Source organism: Rhipicephalus microplus, chromosome 8 (assembly GCF_043290135.1).
Source record: "Rhipicephalus microplus isolate Deutch F79 chromosome 8, USDA_Rmic, whole genome shotgun sequence".
Taxonomy (NCBI): Eukaryota; Metazoa; Arthropoda; class Arachnida; order Ixodida; family Ixodidae; genus Rhipicephalus; species Rhipicephalus microplus.
In genome coordinates this window covers 29,542,551-29,562,768 of record NC_134707.1, presented here as the reverse complement: position 1 = coordinate 29,562,768, position 20,218 = coordinate 29,542,551, and the positions used below count along the sequence as shown (strand labels likewise).

General features: G+C 45.8%; 1 protein-coding gene across 1 annotated transcript in view; it reads left to right on the top strand.

Moving 5' to 3' along the window:
- The first annotated feature begins 11,877 nt into the window (after window positions 1-11,877).
- LOC119165284 (sperm-specific sodium:proton exchanger) overlaps window positions 11,878-20,218 on the top strand; it is a 33,233-nt gene continuing 24,892 nt past the window's right edge. Inside the window, exons 1-3 of the mRNA XM_075870177.1 lie at window positions 11,878-11,911; window positions 18,758-18,847; window positions 19,790-20,044. Of these exons, the coding sequence (XP_075726292.1) occupies window positions 11,878-11,911; window positions 18,758-18,847; window positions 19,790-20,044 (379 nt within the window). The remainder of the gene's footprint in view (window positions 11,912-18,757; window positions 18,848-19,789; window positions 20,045-20,218) is intronic.

Below are 20,218 nucleotides of genomic sequence, written 5' to 3'. Positions count from 1 at the left end.
CATTGTGTACAAAAGATTTATTTGTACTTCACACTCGTTTGTCCAGCGCCAAACGAGCGTCAAGACTTGACGAGTTTCCTGAACAAATGTACGCCAAATAAAACTGATATCAATAACATCAATTGGTTGGTCATGTATCGCCTTTTATAAACCACAGGAGGCACCGTGCTGCCTAACATTTCCAGTAGGAAGACATGTACACAGAAAAAGTAGGATCACCCAAGTCCTACGTTATCGATAAAAGCCATATTCAGATATACCGGGTGTTCAAAATTAAGCTTTATGATTTTTTTAAAATTAGGCGCTCGAAGGCACGTGAGAACCACTTGTGCAAATAAGTTAAGCGGCCAGGGGGACAGAAAGTTAGATGATAATTATCGCTGTCAGCAGCCCAATTAACTAAAATTTAATAATTAACTTTTTACTGGCTGCGGTAAGTTGGCATGTTTATATTGAAAAAATGTAGGCAGTGGTGTTTGTACACAGTTTCAGTTGGAAGATTTTTTCTAGCACGCCTGTGTTCCGAGATATCCGGCTCCAAAGTTTAATTGTCTTTCGCACGATTACGCATGCAAGAGGGTGAGGGTCCGCGCAAAGCTCCTCCCTAAAGTGACGCATCTGTTGCGTGTGGTGTTTAGTGTGTGAAGAGGGTGGAAGCGTAGGCATAGGTGATAGCAATTACCCTTGCCCTCTTCGGCCGTCGAAATCAAAAATCGAAGAACGCTTGCAACCAGTGTCGTAACACGCAACTGCAGAGCCTCTAACGATAGTGGCAGATACCATGCCGAGATAATGGTGCGAGCGGAGAATCTGGATGCCAGTGCGCGTGCGTAATAATCACTAGAGAAGCATGCGTGGTCGTTGCCTGGGCTACGCGAATAGCGTGACTGCTGATGTCCGAGTACTGTAACTTTTATTGAAACAAGAGCAACAACTCCACCAATAATAACTGAAACAGTTTTATCCTTGCTAACGCATATTTCCTGCTGCTACATAAGCATATTTCGGTCATGCACAAATCTCATCGAAACTCTTCACCTCTCAAGACGTCAATGCCCCAAAAAGTGTTCAAAATGCCTGCCTTCGGCAGCAACGCAAAGCATGAACCGCTGTCGCGTCGACTCGATGACTCGGCGCAGTACTTCTGCAGGAATACTCGCACAGGCAGATGTTATCCTGTCCTTCATGTCATTAACATCGCTGGGCTCTGTTACGTAAACTCGATCTTTAACGTAGCCCCAAAGGAAAAAGTCGAGCGGAGAAAGGTCAGGTGATCTTGGTGGCCAAAACATCGCTCCTGCGCGCCCAATCCACTGTTGTGGAAAACGTCTGTCCAACCAGTTCTTCGCCCTGGTAGAAAAATGTGGTGGTGCTCCATCGTGCTGAAACCATACTTGGCGCAGGTCATTCAGGGAAAGACTGCAGACAAGATCATCAATGACAACACCTAATATTTCTTCTGTGTACATCTTTCCGTTCAAGTTGTCCTCAAAAAAGTGAGGTCCGATGATCCTGTCCCCGAGTATGCCGCACCACACATTCACACTCCAGCGAACTTGATGCTTGTGCTGCCTCAGCCAGTGTGGGTTTTCTTGTGCCCAATAATGGGCGTTGTGAAGATTAACACTTCCATTTCGGCAAAACCGAGCTTCATCAGTCCAAATTATTCTGTGCAAAAAGTCATTTTCTTGATCAGTTTTGATGAGGCCCCAATTGCAGAAGTCAACTCGCCTTTCAAAGTCCGCCTCATTTAGGTCCTGATGAAGGTAAACGTGATATGGATGGAACTTGTGCTTTCTTAAAACATTTGTGACTGTTCCGATGCTGCGACCGCACTGATCGGCAATCTGTCGGATGCTGAGCTCTGGCATCGAGGTTACGCACGCGACAACGTCGATTTCAAAGTCTTCATCGACGATTGCCTTCCTGGTCCGTCTCGGAAGGTGGACAGAGCCTGTTGTGCAGAAGCGTCGAAACAGGTTTGTGAAAGTGGGCCTTGTTGGAAGGGGACGGTGTGGGTGGCGAGACGCGTAAAGCTCCATTGCTAACGAAGCGTTGCCATTCATTTCAGCCATTGCAAGCACCACGTCTACTTTTACTTTGGTAGAATACCTCACGCCAGAAGCAGCCATATTAGCTCGAAAGGACTCCACGTGGATTTCCTTGGTAGACCTTCAATGCAGAGACGCTGTGCTCTAACCGGAGGCACCCTAGTGCAGGACGGTCCTGCTAACGCGTTCACAAGAAGATGTCTCAGTGTGATCTAAAGTCACGAAAAAACGTCGCGAAAAATGGTCTCCTGTTATCGCGTTCATCAGGATCATGCGTAAGGCTCATGGCGCACCGCGCTGTCACATTTTGATTTCGCCGGCCGAAGAGGGCAAGGGTAATTGCTATCACCTATGCCTACGCTTCCACCCTCTTCACACACTAAACACCACACGCAACAGATGCGTCACTTTAGGGAGGAGCTTTGCGCGGACCCTCACCCTCTTGCATGCGTAATCGTGCGAAAGACAATTAAACTTTGGAGCCGGATATCTCGGAACACAGGCGTGCTAGAAAAAATCTTCCAACTGAAACTGTGTACAAACACCACTGCCTACATTTTTTCAATATAAACATGCCAACTTACCGCAGCCAGTAAAAAGTTAATTATTAAATTTTAGTTAATTGGGCTGCTGACAGCGATAATTATCATCTAACTTTCTGTCCCCCTGGCCGCTTAACTTATTTGCACAAGTGGTTCTCACGTGCCTTCGAGCGCCTAATTTTAAAAAAATCATAAAGCTTAATTTTGAACACCCGGTATATTCATTCTTCGCATCAATGGTTTCTGCTAGTGAAAATAATTGGGTGAACGTCCCAATTTTTTTCTTTTGCAGCATGTCCACTGCGATTATAATAGCCTACACATAACAGTCGCTAATTCTACAAAGTAGTGTTTCATCAGCTAGGATCATGTAAGAATTCATCTTACTTTTAACATTTATCTAACCTATTTATGCACTGCTTTTCATTTGCTGGTGAATTCGAGTGATACAGGAATTGCAAGCGTGCGTTCTTCTATGGTTGTAGCAAAATGTGAGAACTTCTGTCGGTGAAAATGTTTTACTTGTTTCAACCGGACACATTTTGCTGAACTTACACATAAACATGGGCACGCTGCAGAATATTAGGTTAAGTGGGTGAAACAGAGTGAAACTGCCTCGCCTTGCAAATTATGTTCGGCACAAAAAAACAGCAAAAAAAAACAAGAGAAAGTCGGAGTATAGCTTCGTGTGCCCCAACCGAACCCTGTTCGCCCAGCAGACGTTTACCTGCACTGTCCCTCCCGGCACGCACATCGTAGAACAGAACGACGACGAAGGGACAAGGACACGAAGGACACTTTGTCGTCGTTCTGTTCTCGCGTTATAACTATCGTCATGTCATACCAACTGGCCACACTTCTAACCAGCTAGCCAACTAGATGCCACACTTCCAAGCTACAGCATAGCACCGGGAGGATCTGGCTCTTGCGTTAGCACTACGGCCATGTTTGTGTCTCCAAGCAAAGCAGGAAATGAATTTCAAGCCATTGCAGAAACGAGCGAGCGCGATATGACTACGCACCCTGCTTGATAGGAGTTTTTACCACATCATGTGCCACATTTTCACGTTAACACTTTTGCCCCTTCACTCGCTCTCTTTCCTCCTTTCGTGAGGCTCACCAGATGCCACCTAATAAACATTTGCAGGTAGTCATCGGTGGCATCTGTTCTAGTTGCGTTCTTTTTGCTTTGTTTTTCTGTGCATCCTTTAGTGTGCGCTTCATTACGTCCACGCAGCGCGAAGAGGAGTTGAAAAAAATTATAGAACGACTCCCCGACACCATGCGTCGCGAATTTCGCTCTCAGATAATTGGTCTGTCGCAAAAATCCACCGTGCCCCTCCCGTCTCCCCCGTCCAGAGAGTCCTAGAAACGCTGTCTCAATCGTTGTCGGCCTATGCACGTGGCTACGCACTAACCTCTTTGGGACGCGTGTCGCCTCGTTTGCTGAGCGGCTCGGCAGCAACAGCCCCGAAACTGATCGCTATCTACTCAACTGCCACGGTTACCATTCCCGAAGGTGGTTTCCCAGAAAAGTATCGCAAGACGAGGGCTGGTCTGCTTCCAAAGTTAGGTAATTTTTCTGACATCAGCAGTGAACTTGTCGGGCACAGTGTTACTGTGTAAACTTGCGAACCCATCATGACTGGAAGCTACGTCACGGCACTGCGAAAGCTACGCATTACGTGGTATCATGGACGTAGAATTTTGCCGTAGGGACTGCATAATGGCGGGTTTGATGACAAAGAAAGTACGGTTAACCTGCGTGCGATGAATGGATAACATTTTGAGAAAACTTCACTGCAACGTTTTGCACCCCCCCCCCCCCCAAAAAAAAAAAGGGTTTTGCTGGAAGAATGCATTACCAACCAGCCCAAGCTCCTACACTGACACACAAGTTGACAAATTTATCAGCAGACCTTCACGTCCATCAATCATGGTTTTTGCTCGCGCTAAACCTCAGCAATCACACTCATGTCGAAAGATCGAACTTGAGAATGACTCGTGAAAAAAGTTGCAACGATTCAAAAAGCCCCATACTTCTTCCTCTCTTGTGCCCGAGTATTCAGTGCCAATCTTTTGACAGGGATGCAAGTAAACTGCAGCATCCAGTATCATTGACCGCGTGTAAACCTAATTGAAAACTCATCATATACTTGCAGCCTTATGCTGTCGCGCAGGCGCATACCGGAAATGTTAACTACGAATTTAATTTGAGACAGTAATTAGGAGATGACGGTGTATGAGTATACCAACAGACACCTCAACCTATAGAACACCGTTTGTAGGTATAAACTATTGATTGATTTGTAGGGTTTAACGTCCCAAAACCACTATTTGATTATGAGAGACGCCGTATTGGAGGGCTCCGGAAATTTTTATTACCTGGGGTACTTTAACGTGCACTCAAATCTGAGCACATGTAGGTATCAACTAAAGTAAAACGCACCACGCTTGTTTTGTTTATCGTGCGGCGTCAGACAAGTGTATCTCACGTGCTAGGCAAGTAATGTGGTGAAGTTCACAGTCGCCCTTTTTAAAAGAAGACTGTATTTTCATGGGAAAAAATTGAATCATCGCGAAATAAAATCAGGCGTGTGCCACATTTTCTACTGTCTCGCTATTTTCCCAGTTGTGGATTTTCCCACACCTTACTTTTTCATCCACACTGCAGACATTGCCTCCCACTGAAGTTTCAGTAAAGAGTTAATATTTAAACTCTCACGCGTAAACAGATAACAAACCTGGCATCAGCGAACCTTTTGTCTCTTGTGTTAGGCAATTGTAACGTCTATAGACCATCTAGTGCGAACGACAAGGCTGAGGCGCTCATTCGTAATAGTATTACCACATTACCTCGCAAAACAAAAATATCCAAGTAGTAACATTCAGCATATTTTGTGCAGACTATGATGAGGTATATCGAAGCAAAACAGAAACATTGAGCAGAATATGAAAGAACTATTTCAATGCGTCCGCAGCAGTGGAGCAGTGGATATTTATAGTGCCCGGCTAATCACTAGAAGGTTGCGAGTTCGACTCCAGTCAGTGCGTTCTCGCTGTGTTTTTTTGTTTTGTTTTTGTGCGTGTTAAAAGATCACTAGTCAGTGCGTGTTAAAAGATGACCTGATGGTCAAAATTTTCAGAGCCCTTCAGTTTATATCGTGGTTTCGGTACGTAAAACACCTGTCCTGATCTTATTACGATGGTAGGAAAACCCAGTAGCACGCAATGTTGCCACAATGTATAGGCAACTTTCTTGACGTTGCAATCTTGAGTGCGACTGGGGAAAGAAAGTTTTCAGCCCACTAGCCGAGACGTACAAACGAATAAGAGCGTAATAAAGTGAAACGATGCAAATGATGACATAATTAGGAATTGGGCTTGCGACATTATTTTGAATCATTCATAACCCAGGCAACTGAACACACCGTTAATCGCAACGATAGCAACTTGTTGCCCAGTAACTGAAGTTCATTTTCAATTTGTTTCACTGCAACCTCTTCCCCCCCCCCCCCCCGTTGGCATTCAGCCATAAAACTCTTGACTTCAGCAACTGTTCTTGTTATCCACATATATGTTTTGCGCGTGTGTTTGTGAGAGTGTGTTTTAACCTCTCTGTCTTTCATTCCCACTCTTTAGGCACAGGCGTGCCGGAGTTGTTACCGTTTTTGCGTTCAATATAATCACAAACAACACTCGCATTCATTAAGTTGATGATGATGAGTTGTGGTGCTTTTTGGCGCAAGGGCCAATTGATGGCCAAAGAGCGCCATTTCAGTGACTAAAGATATGAACAATGATATGGTGCGTGGCTGTATAGGGGCCTTAAAATTCTTCCTGCTAACGCGAGTAAAAACATCAGTATTAAAAATCATGACAGTTGCGTGAAATAAGTGCAGTGAGAGAATGTCTAAGGCGATGATAATAAGACTACTGCGGCGATGTAGTCACCAGTGGTCCTGCTACAGATCACCTTGAAATAAGCAGTAAAAAGTTAAAGCACCCGGAGGTTCCTGCATTTCGCTGATGAGTCCCCCCATGACCAAGCTTGTAGAGCGGGCATGGCAAAGGGTGTTCTCGAAAACATGCAGGTTACTGTGTAACTTCGCCGCTCACTTCCGCCCGGTGCCTCAAAAAAAAAAGACAAACCACGTCGGCACCTACAAAGGCAGTGCAGCGTCCAGCTCGAGCATGGCTCGGCTATTTCGAATGGCAAGGACCATACGTCAAAAGAGTCGGACAAAGGTACAAAGTGGGCCTGCATGGGAAGCAAGCAATTGTAAACGACGAGAGCCTTGACGGGAAAGAATGTGAAGGGAGGCAGTACTTTGGGCCGTTTTGTCATTCGCTGCGCGGAAGGAGTACGCTACCCATTAGCCCAAGACTGACAGTCTGCTGCAGTGGTGGTGCCTGCTTGACCGTAGCGCCTGCAAGGCATCTACACGCGCTGTTCAGCCGCTGCGGCGATTTTATGGTTGGTACGAGCGTTTCCATTGTAGAAGGCTTCGGTTCCGGTAGTTGTAGGATGAAGGAAGATTATCTGGTGGCTGTTCCCAGTCGAGCAAAAAGGATTGACGAAAAAAGGAAATGTTGAAGTTGCGGCGAGAAGCGATGTCTTTTTCGACTCGTTCTCTTCCACAGGAAAATATAGTGGAGAAAGAAAAAAATAGCTAAAAGTGCGCTGAGAATGATAGAAAAATGCGTGCATGCACGATTCTGTTCCAAAAGTACCGTCTATAAGAGAAATAGAAAGAAGCGTGTTCTCTTTCCTCTCGTAATAAATTTCCACTTATATTCCAAACTTACTAACAGCTGTGGCTTGAACAAACTTGTGAGAAGGACGGACAGCAGAAGGTCAACTGAAACATTGAAAGAAATTCTACAACATGAGATGCTCGCACGGTGATGGCCACAGATTAGGTGGTGGGGCAAAAATAAAAAAAAATATTGCAAGGCATAAAATTTTATCACCTTGATCAGCGAAGACTGCGTGGGCTTGAATATTAGGAAAGCCTTCTCAGCGCTGAGGATGCAAGACAATTTGCTGACGATAAACACAATAATTAGAGTAGTAATCGCATGCCATCACAGCACATATCAGTGTGAACAAGATGAGTTTTCAGTAAATGAAATGAAGAGAGACGCACAAGCGGAACAGGTTTTAGATCGATTGAGCATTAATTAGGTCATAAATATTTCAAAAACGATGCAGTCGTGTTCTTGTAACGCTATACGAGGGTATCTTTCTTCGTTTTCTATGGTGTTGAATGTATAAATGAAGCTAGATTCCCGTTCTTAATTTTAGCTGCTAGTACCAAAATCCTTTTAACAACGTACCTTAGATGATGCCACGGTTGTGCCTTCTTCATGCTTATGCTTCTATAGGGCAATGCCAGGAACCAGCATGTCCATGTTGTGGAGGTGCTGACAGCCCCTGTAAAGTTGTTTGCGCTGCGTGGTGCACCTGTCTCGCCCAAAAGCCGCATTTCGAATTACAACCACCGGGCGTTAAGCGGTGTTGTGTTCGCGAGAGTTGGCCTAAGTATCACGGCTTGGTGGCGTTAGCCACCGCCCGATCTAAAGGGTACAGCCAAATCAATCAATCCATTCATCCATCCATAGGCCACCACTATTGTCATCATCAAGGTGTGTTTGTCGTGTTATTGTGTTTTTCATGTTTTGGAGTGCATCGAAATATTGTGTACGGATGCCCTAGCGTGTTTATTACGATCGAGGTACCGATTCGGCGCCGTCTAAATTAGTTAAATAAATGTATGTGGTTGTTTGTTTGTTTGCCCCGACCGCGTTTACTGTGTCCGTTCACTTCAAGAGCGTGGCGCTTGCTCGCCAATTAGAGACATCACGCCGAACGTGGGGCTCCAAGAGCCCCGAACGAGTATTCGCGGTTCGGTACAAGGTTTTGTTTTAGCCGGGGAAGAGTAGGCCTAGGGGAGGACTTCTTTCCTAGTGCCGGCGGTGTGCTTTCTTGAGAAGCGAGGAGATCGGTATTTAGGGCGTGTTTGAACTTGTTGGCACATGGAGTTTTTTTTTTCTACTCGCAAGTTGTTCTTTGGTTGGTGTTAGTTTTCAAAACCGTCGTTGAATTGGGGCGAGAGCCACGCGGTCTGCATCCTGGGATGAGCAAGGCCTAGAGCACTTGGTTTGTAGACCAGGCCCGAAGCGAGTGAGTAGGGAAGCTTCGTGGGTGGTACGATTTTCTATAAATAGCTTCTTCTATCTCTTTGGGTTCAGGGAGCCGGGCGTCGTTGCTGTCTTGTATTGCGGCTCAACGCCGGGGCGTCATGACACCGCCCGGGGTGTCGTGACACCGTCCGGGGCGGTGGACTCCGATCGCTCGGTAAGCTGCTGTGTGCTGCGAGCGATAGGGCCACCTCACAGAGTGGATGTCCCCTCGCGGCTGCCTCTTCTGCGCCTGAGCTGGGTGCTGGGTGGATGCTGGTTGTTGCCTAGTGACTCATTAGGCCTAAGGCTCTGCGCAGCCACCTGTCGCACGTGGCAGAACTAGGTGGATCGTGGCGTCGAGGTGTTGCACTCTTCTTCCCTCGCTTTTTTTTATCTTGCGATGGACGAGCTAGCAAAGAGTGATTTCTGTTTTATTTCGATGGGCGTCTCGGCCGCCGCCGATGTATTAGCTAGCAGTACTGACCATCGTACCAGATGGCTAAAAAGCCCGAAGCTCCCTTCCTTAAGCCCTGCTCCATTGTTTCTGTCGAGTGTTTTGGAATGTACGCAGCTGGAGTGTTGTGATCCACGGCTGGCTGTCTTCTGCACATCGTAAGCGCCGTTGGCCAGGAATGTGGTCGAGAGGTCGGGCGATAGAGATGCCTGGGACCTGGGCAACTGCCTGAAGTCCGGCGCCCTCGTGAGTGCGGGTCGCAACCGGCAGACGTGTCAGCGCTAGTGACGGTTTGTCGCGCCGATGGCAACGTTGCTATTGCGGGACTGGTACTGAGGCAAAGTCGAGTGGAACAATGCAGCAGTGTCGACCAGTGGCGGTGTCGTGCTGCAAAAACATTATGAAAGGACATGTGTCGATTTTTTTGGTTAGAGCTTGTGTTGCTGATTCCTTTGTTTTTTTCGGAATATGGTTTTAATTAAGGTTGGGGGGATGTGAGGGTGTTGACAACCCTCTGTAGAGTTGTGTGCGCTGCCTGGCGCACGTGTCTTGCCCAAAAGCCGCATTTTGAGCTACAACAGCCGGTATAGTGTACTAGAACATATACTAGTACACTATACCGCCGGGCGGTAGGTGGTGTTGTGTTCGCGAGAGTTGGCCACCACTATCTTCATCATCATGGTGTAGCACCGTCGGTGACCCCTGGCGGAAGCAAGCCTTGGTGGCGGGCGAGAGTTGAGCGAGTCTCTTCTGCGCGTGGCGGTTGCCGCGAACGGTTGTCTCTAGGGTGGGTCCTCGGTGCGTGGTTCCGCGGCCTGCGCGCCGGGGGAGGGGGGGGAGGGGCACGTGGTAAGTCAAGCGTTGGCGACGCCGCCTTGGGTATGTTATTGTGTGTTTGTCGTGTTATTGTGTTTGTCATGTTTTGGAGTGTATGGAAATAGTGTGCACGGATGTCCTAGTGTGTTAATTACGATTGAGGTATCGATTCGGCGTCGTGTGTGTGCGTGTGTGTGTGTGCATGTGCGTGTGCGCGTGCGCGTGCGTGTGCGCGTGCGTGTGTGTGTTGTTTCGTTTGTACCGACCACGTCTGCTGTGTCCGTTCACTCCAAGTGCGTGGCGTGGCGCTCGCTCGCCAATTTCCGAGACAACACAATGTTCTTGACAACTTTTGAAACTTACTGCAGAAAGTGGGGCTAGCTATAAGTTGGCGTGTGCAGGGCTCCCAATTAAAAAAAAAAGAGGGTGGGGAACGAAGCGCGAAGACTTATCTGAGCGTCGCTCCCCTGCCGATGGAATCCCAAGGGCATGTTTCACAATGTAAAAATAAAAATGAAGCCTTTGCAAGCTTCTGACAATGGTCTGCTTTTGGTCCCTGACATTGCTGAAGTAAAAATGGGATTGGGTTGCAAAATCGTTGGTCTTTGACTGCCATTATTGTAAAAAGAGTTGTGTGGCCATAACCCTGTTTAATAAAGAATGTCAAAACAAACCGACTGAATAACAGTACACGACTTTACGCCTCCCCTCTCTCCCCCCGTGCGCGCGAATATGCGTATATCTAAGAGACGGCTAATGGTGGATTCACACGAGGGAACAGAGGAGAAACTTTCGCAGCGGACGGCGCATCACGTGACGTGGTATCATCGAAACTTGCCGTCCACGCTTCATCCGCTCTTTTCCTCTCGCGGCACGGATGGAATCGCTTCGCTGCTATTTCGATCTGTCTGATGGTCGTCTGCCCTTGATCGAGAGGAAGAAGTGCCAAATCTGTAAACATTGGTCAGATTGGCGTGGCTAGGAAGCCGGCTGCCCGCTTAAAGAGCAAAGTGTTTTTTAGTTTTGTGGCAATGACCAAATGGGTTCCGGGTGACAGTGGAAGAGGAGAGTGGTTTTCGGTCGCATAAGCACGCTGCATGAGCATAGGAGTCGAAGTATGCACGAGGACTCCGTGAGCGTAGCTCCGCCTTTGTGCATGCGATGTCTCCGCTGATGCGCCGGCTTAAACTAATCGCGTGACGATTCGGTCCGCGGAACAGGATTTCGCTCTCGCGTCTGAATCAAGCTTAAGCTGCGAACAGTTTCTCAAAGAATCCTTCTCCTACTGCTTCGAGCAATGCAGGTAGCGAATGTGCACTTTTATTCAGAATCAGAACTTTCAACCGACGTTTTCTGCTCCCTTAACTTTTCACTCATGCCACTAGCCATGAAAAGATGTGGATTCAAAAGGTAAGGCTGTAAACGTAAACCCTATCCGGCGAGTACAGTTACCGACAAGCTAAAACCCTTATATTCTTTTCTATATGTCTTACCACCAACTGCACCGATATGTAATAAGTGGAGTGCGCGCTTGAAGTTTACGCCTTAAAAAAGTGTGCGGCAAGAAAAAAGAACGATGATTTATATGTGGGGTTCAACGTCCCAAAACCACCATATGATTATGAGAGACACCATAGTGGAGGCGTCTGGACATTTCGACCACCTGGAATTCTTTAACGTGCACCCAAATTTGAGCACGCGGGCCAGCAACATTTCCACCTCCATCAGAAATGCAGTCGCCGCAACCGGGATTCGATCCCGCGACCTGCGGATCAGCAGCCGAGTACCTTAGCCACTACACCACTACGGCGGGGCTGGACGTGCAAGAATGGTGGCCGAGCTAGAAGACTACGAAGGTGAAGGTGCGAAGTGCTAGAGCGCGTGGACGCGCGGCGAAACATCAATGAAATAAGAGGGAAGATATCCGATGAAAACTGCAGCATATCTATGGAGTGAATCATGATGATTGGGACTAGGCTCTGGAAGGTTTTATCGGTAAAGTGTTCATCGTCTATCCGTGCATCCATCCACCCGTCCATCCATTCGTTCGTTCATCTGTCCACGCCGTATTTGGGTACCATTCAGTATTCTTTCGTTTTTCGATGCAGAACCCATTGATATGGAGTAGCCGAGGCAATATAGATCTCAGCCTCTCCACAGCAAAACATTTATAACAGAGCAGAACAGGTAACTTGTGACATTACCTTCCTCGTCCCTTAAAGGTTAATTTCGGCCTGTGTCATGATAATGGTGCTTCTGTTTTTATTCACACTCTTGTCACGCGCCCAGTAGCTGAAATGCTCCACAAATTGGGAAATAATGTTTTCATTACCGAAAAACCACGCAACGGAAGCTGAAACCCAACCTAGTCACTTTTACGTGTGACGTGATCAATTTCCCGAACCTGCCTGACTGCGCACAATACCCGCCAGGTGGCACTACCTGCCCATGCCATCTAAGTTTGTGGCTGCAGCAATCGGCTGAAACGCTTAAGCTGTTATGGTGAATATGTGGCAAATTGTTTGTCGCCCAAAACGCTACACAACTTGCCACCTATCGCACGCCCACCAACACGTGAAAAGAAAATCACATGCTCAGTCAAGGAAGAGCTGGCAAAACTCACAAAGCTCATAGAAGACAAGCAGACGCTACAGTGGCACTTCAGTTCCGTCATTTCCGCAAGGCGAAATTCACCATCACACACAAAATGTTGCCTTTAATTCTGGCAAGTGAAGTGAGCCTATAAATTCAAGCTATAAAGTTCATTTGATAAGAATCGGTGAAACTCTTAAGCCTGAAAATTTGCATGAATGGCGCGAACGTGCAAATGAACGTACGCTATGAACTTCATTGAGCTCCATTGACCTCGAAAAATCGTCGGAGTTGGCCTTATTTGCGTACATATGATTTTCGCCTATGCACAAGTTTGCCTTGGTAGCGTTTAGACTTCTGCTGCTTGTCACAGCCTGCTCGGTGCTTTCGATGTTATACCTTCTTATGTCGGCTAAATGAATAAATTTCCACATAACTTTCTCGTGAGTGGTGACCATTGCAAGTCTTGGACGCTTGAGAAGGACCAGAAAGGAGAGGGATAAACTCCCTGGCGACGTTGGCTCTTGCTGTCCCGACTGGCCTCCTCAAGGATGTCGAATGCATCCTTCTAACCCATGGCCACTCGTAAAAAGAAAGAAAAAGAAAACAAGTATGATTATGTGCGATGTTTATTGGTGGATAGGCCATTTGTTGGAGAGAGAGCACCAGTGCATGATTAAGAGTGTGAAAAATGGTTATGTTAAGCGGCTATATAGAGGCCTAAAATTCCTCGCCATAATGGCGGGTAAAATATGTAGGGAATAAAATCCTGAGCATGAGCCATAATGTGTGCATTGAAATTGAGCAGCCAACAGTTATAAAAAATAAAATTATGACGGGATGAACAATAGCACGGGTACCTCCTCAAAGCCTTTGTGGTCCAAAGTGGGGAGGCCAGTGCTTTCTGTAATTGAGCCACCAAAGCAATTACCTCTGTTAGAGGTCATGCTGGGGATAACCAGGGTAGAGGACGTGAAACTAATGAGCGTCATTGAAAAACTAGAAGAGTGAATGGAGTTTAAAAAGCGGATCTTCAATAATAAATTTCGCGGGATGAAGAGGCATTTTCTTTTGGAGTAGTAATGAGAAAACGTTCTTTCTGATTTTGTCTTGTTCACTGAATTGTATCAAAATATGAAGCACAGTCAGTGATTTGCCACATTTCTCACACATGGGCGGGTCACCACCAGACAAAACGTATGAATGTGTTGTAAGTGTGTCCGATTCTGAGCCTTGCAAGTGTAACTTGTGTATGGGGTGACTTGGACACTGGCGGCCATTTACCAAGTTGCGGCTTGGTAACGTGTAGTTTATTTTGTGTGCGTGATTCTCACGTGCTCTGCCAGTAAGCGCTCAGCTATTTTCTAAGAAAAGGTTTTAAGTCAAGCGCAGGAAGAGCTGCAGACGTATCGGTGTTTTCGTTGGCGGATTCTGATCCACCAGCACGTTTTCTTGTATTTCGCGGTGCCCTGGCACCCAGCACACAACGACATGGTTTTAAGTGAGCAAACTGTGTACAGGAGTTCGTAGAACTAGGCTAGGATGAGGTTTTTGTGTTTTTTGAGTGTTTTGTGTTTTTTGAGTGTCTGCGCGTTCTTCTGTCTTAGGATTTTATGTTCTTAAAATTGTCGAGGTTCTCGACTGTCGGTGAGTTCTGAACCAACCTCCATGCTTTATTTCACATTTTCCGAGCATTTCGACCATCACTGTATCACCAAGGCAGGCGTCGATTGGCGGACAGTCCAAATTGTGGAATAAACTTTGTGGTAGCATCAATAAAAAAATAGTCGACAGCTGCATCTAAGCTTAAGGCACACAAGTCACTACAAATTAAAATTGCATATTTTTAAACTGTTCTCAATCTGCTTTCTCAATCTACCACTTAGGAACATGCAGAAAACATCTATTTCTTCTTGGTACATTCAAAACTTAAAAAATGGTCGCTTTTGTAGGAATTCGCAATAACTTTCCAATTGAGTTGAAGAATAAGAGTTGGAGAAATAATGATGAGGTCTGTAGCCGAGTACGTTTGATTTGCGAAGGAATAGTATGTTTGGTTCTTTCCTATTTAACCTCGCGCATCGCAGCGAGAATCACCCTATAGAGTGCTATGTGCGTTCAGGTACCCTGTTATTGTGCCTACTTGAAGAAGAGACTGCTATCTATTGTGCATATAATGAAATTCATGTGCGGGAAAGCATGGGGAACTTCTGTGGCCTCCATGCTACAGCTGTACAGGGCCCTATTTCTGGGTCCATTGCGCTACAGCTTGCCAGTACTGACTAACACTTTCAAATCCAATACTCATTCATTGGAGAGTTTGCAGGGTCAGGCACTGCGTATTTGCCTCAAACTGCCCCGATGCGCTTCTACTTATGCCACAATCATGCTTGCCAAAGACCTACGGTCAGGACATATAGAGTTGTGGATTGCCTCAGAGCGCGCATTCGACATGCTAGCCGTGTCCCTGACCACCACTTGGCCCTTCTACCCCCCGGAAGACCACGTGCTACGTTTTCAGACGTCATAGCCAAGCACCTTAACAGCATTCCATCAGGATATACGCCAGCTGCGAGAATGGCATGTCCTTTGTGGTGCCTCGACCAGCCGCAAGTACATCTAGAAATTCCGGGTATCCAAAAGAAAAGCAATCATTCCAGAGTAGCATTGATGCAAGCAACACTGCTATTATTACAGGAGTTGTACTTGGACCGAACGCAGATATACACTGATGGGTAGTGTATATCTCAGCTCATCAGGTGTATATCTCAGGTAGCAGCTCATCAGCTGCCGCTGTAATTTCGGCTGCAGCAATGGCAATCAAATTTAAGTTGTCGCATATGACTACATCTACGGCATCAGAGCTTGCTGCTATAAGGGCAGCTTTACGATATCTCGTTCAAGAACGTCCAGGAAAATGGGTCATATTCTGTGATTCGAAGGCAGCGCTTTAGAGTTTGCAGTCTGCCAGACGTAGGAGGAGTCATGACCAATTGGTACAAGAAATAAGACATTGCTATCTTGAAGCTCTAGCACGAGGGCATGATATTATATATCAATGGCTGCCTGGACATATCGGTATTACCGGAAATCAATTAGCCGATGATGCAGCCCGCTCAGCCCATGAAGGAACCCGTGTAGTCCCGATTCCTCTATCAAGGAATGATGCAGCAAGACAACTTTACCTGCTCGCTCGAGATCTCACACGCACGTTCTGGTTGTCTACCAGCTTCCAAAGGTGTCAATTTTATGAACTGGATCCTTCGCTCAGGCTAAAGCTACCATCACAACTTTTCCGCTCCGATGCGACACTGTTATGCCGCCTTTGGTTGGGTGTTGCATTTACAAAGGTGTACTACTTTCGCATTGGTATGGCAGACACTCCTACATGCGACTACTGCGGAGCTTAAGAGACCATCGAACACGTCCTGTGCAGCTGCGCTTGCTACGACACACAGCGATGCCAGCTCCGGATGGTTTTGAATCAACTTGACCCCGGACCATTTTGCGTGCAGAACATACTAGGACCTTGGGCATCTGCCTCAGTTGCGCAGAAAGCGACTAAAGCGCTGCTAAAGTGAGCGTTTCATGTCGAGGAAGTCATAAAATGAAATGTAAACGTGCAGAGAGACTGTGAGGCACTAAAGCCCTCCGATTTTTTTTTCTCTGTTTTCCTTATGTACTGTTCCTAGCACAGTTGTCAATAAATGAATTTCGGTACGTACACTACTGCACACTGCAATGTGTAATGTTTTTTGGTGAAAGAGTGACAGGCCTAGAGACATGGAATGTGAACAATGAATGTGTTAAGTGGCTATATATTGATCTTGAAATTCCAAGCGTAAAGGCAGCGCTAAACCATTAGTGGTAATTTCACAAGAAATATAGTGGCTGCAAGTGAGGAGTATCGAAAGCATCGCTAAATGCTTTCCTAATCATTTTCGACTAGAACAGAGCATGTTATCTTCTCTTACAATGTAACAATTACAATTTGACCACACAAGGAAAGACCAGTGCTAAACACAAGTTAACCCGGGTGTCATAGGTCTTTCAACCTGCGAAATTTCCATTTTGCTTGTAAGAAGTACATGAGAGGGAGAATGAATGATAAAAAATTTCAATTTTCTTACTGAATTATCATTGGTTCTTAAAACAAGTACATATAGTCTGACGCCCTTAATGACAGTCAGGTGATATTGGTTTAGTTTATTTTCAAGAGGGATATTTCCATACTTTATGCCTCGCCTTACGCACCGTAGGCCGATATACCACCCATTCGGTTAGAAATATACTGGATCACATTTTGGCCCAGCAACACAACGAAGCATAACAATATTTTTGTTGGTAAACAATAGTGCAGATATCATCGATAGGATACTTTTTATTTGCTTGGCCGATCCCCTGAGTGGGTATGTATCATGGTATCTAGGCTACGAACAAACAAACGGTGCAGGTACCGGGTACCAAATCTAAATTTCTATAAACACAGGTCTGCTCAGGAACTTTCGCCACTGTGCGTGTTCTGTGATGAACTTGAAACAATAGATCAGGAGGTTTAACACATTACAAAAAACCCTTTTAGGAATACCTTCACGGGGTATTGGTATGAATTTATCTGTGCCTGTCTTTTTGTCTTTTGGAGCTTCCATTTCTGGGTTCTCTAATGCGACAGTATGCGCGGCCACCCAAAAAAGACTATATTGATGAAAATAATAGGTTGACTATTCTGTTCCATTATGTTAACGTATCAACAAAGTTATATACGCATGAAAATCAGATTATTGCTCTATTCTAAGAATAAATTCGTTTTTTTCTTTAAATAATAAGATGCATTAGATCAAGCACCACAATTTTCTTGGTCATTGGTAATCTTTATATTATATCTCGATTATTCTAAATCTGAACAAAAACTTTTAAAACCACTCCATTCTTGGCCAATATCTCATAGTGGGTATGCGCCAGGGACAATAGGTGAACAAAAACAAGAATGAACTAGAGAACAACTGGTAGAAGAAGAAGAAGAAACCATTACTTGCTACCTGCTCGATCCCTGATCCCTGCGCAAGGTAAGATAAAGCGTTCCGCCTGGGTTTGTTAGGAATTGCTTTAACTGCCCTAAAATGTGCACCCACTATCCTCGTAGCCAGCATTCTCTTAAGTGCGTTTCGGTTTTAACTCTGTAATCTTCGCAATGGCAGCCTCGGGATGGAAGTGACTTGTCCGCCATTTTGGGTACCACACTTCCACGCCTTGAACAAAAGGGGATGACTGTATTGAAGTGTTTGTACTTTACAAGACGCAACTGTATGAAGCCAACAGACAATAGTACTAAGGAAGCATTATCCTTTAAGGTAATTGACGCGATGCCAATTATCGCATATATCCTATAGATGTTACGCGAACCCCATTTGAGAACCAGTGCTTCACTTAATGACCTAAGAGGGCTGTCACGTCAGTTGAACTTTTTGTTAAAGAGAGACAATAGACAATAATGCCACGGGAAGTATATGGGTAGCGTTATTAGATGTAATTGTAATGTAAATGAGAAGAAAGAAAAGTGCCAGACATCTTGAGCATGCAGAGGCGAAGAGCGTGAGTGTATTTTTCTCATGATAACTAATCAAGTGGTATATAACTTATACGATAAAAATGACATTGCCTGATTCTGAACATAATATTGTGTGAGGCTGCACGTGAGCTGAACTACTTCCCAACTTCACGCATTTTTTCTTCGTTTCCGAAATGTTATGGTTGGTAAGTTTGGTAACTGCTTTTAACTGGTAACTGGTAAGTAACTGCGTTTAACTGGTAACTGGTAAGTTTGGTAACTGTAAACGTCCCGCAACGATAGCCGATGATGGCATTCATAGCCGAACCAGCTAACCTACTGATCTTCCTCTTCCATGGCTCATATAGCATGGCCCAGCTTATACCGTAGCAACATACTAAATAAGCTCACAGCATGTATTTTGTTTGAAAGTTTTATATATGCTACCCACCCATATGGTAGACACGTACATTTTAATGTATCACGTGCCTTTCAAGTGTTGTTACTTGGTGAGGAGCTCTACTAGGAGGAATAACGCAATGCTTACGCAAATTCATTTGCATTGCAGAAATGGAGGATCTGGCTATTAGCACGGCAGCTTACGAGAGCCTTCCGGAGTACGGCACGTTGCTGATACTGCTCGTGGTGATAGTGTCCTGTAAGTTCGATACAGACCTCACATTGCGTAGCAGAGCTGCCCACTGAACAAAAAAGTTAGCAGTCACATTCTCGGGGAGTAATAGCTAAGGTAGTGATGATGATGATGTGTGGTGTTTCATGGCGCAAGGACCATTTGATGGCCAAAGAGCGCCAGGTCATGGGTCAAGAGAAGCGAATAATGGTTATGATAGGTGGCTGTATGAGGGCCTTAAAATTCCTCGCGCTAACGTGGGTGAAAACAAAGAAGCATTAAAATCATGACAGTGACACGAAACGCGCAATGAAGATCATAATAAAAGCATGGCGGAGATGTAGCCACCGCAGCAGTGACCTCAGTTCAAAGCGAGATCGTGCTACGGAAGGCCCGGATATATGACATGAATAGTAAGCACCTAGGTCTCTTAAAGATCCTAACAGTGATTTATGTGTAAAAAGTAGTTCCTTGCCGACAAACATTGCCGGGTGAACCGCAAACTTTTGGGGAAAGTGTTGTGGCGAAGGTGGCTCAGTGGGCAAAGTCAATAAGGGGAGACGCAAACTGCACACGGAATTTCCATGTCATGTAACTGCATTGTATAATTATTGAGTCTTGTAGAAAAGCTGTAAATAGGCAGCTGTGATTTAAATAGCCTCACGCAGCTGAGAAGTATTGCAAAATAGAAAATAAATAAGCATGATGATATGGTTAGCATTGTTTTATGGCACAAGGGCCATAAGTGGCCAAAGGGTGTCATGTCGCTTATGTGGTTCAAGTATTGCCAAATGAAAAACAAGAAAATTTCATGATAGCTAACTCTCAAGCACCTAAAGTATATGGTTTTTGAAAGGTAAAATTCTAGGGGAACGTTTGCGAGAGGTGCAACCATGAACAGAAAAAGGGTCAGGACCCCCTTCTCCACCCAAATGAGTTACGCCGGTGCTGGTCGTTCTACTCGCGTAGCGGTGCTGCGAATGGTGAAGCGAGTGATAAACCTGCCAGTGGTGGCCATCACGGTGGCCTGGGGATTTCTCGCCGGCTGGCTCGTCAACCGGTACGGAGACAAGGAGACCTTTCTGCCCGTAACAGACGCCAACGTGGGCGAGCTCCTGCACCTGTACATGCCCGTGCTGGTGTTCACGGTGACGCTCAACGTGCGGTACCACATCTTTTGGCGCTGCTTCTGGCAATGCGTGCTCCTAGGAGGCGTGGGGCTCGGTAAGCCTCGATATTTCATTTCTTTATTAGCCGAGCTGTTACAAAACATTTTCCAGTGGATCATTGCGCGAGTACAGCGAGAATCCAAGCGTCTTATAAATAATTTGGCGTATTTTCAGACATAAAACTCAACCTCTTATGGTTTTTATGGAGTCGCTGAAAGCATCGCTGCGC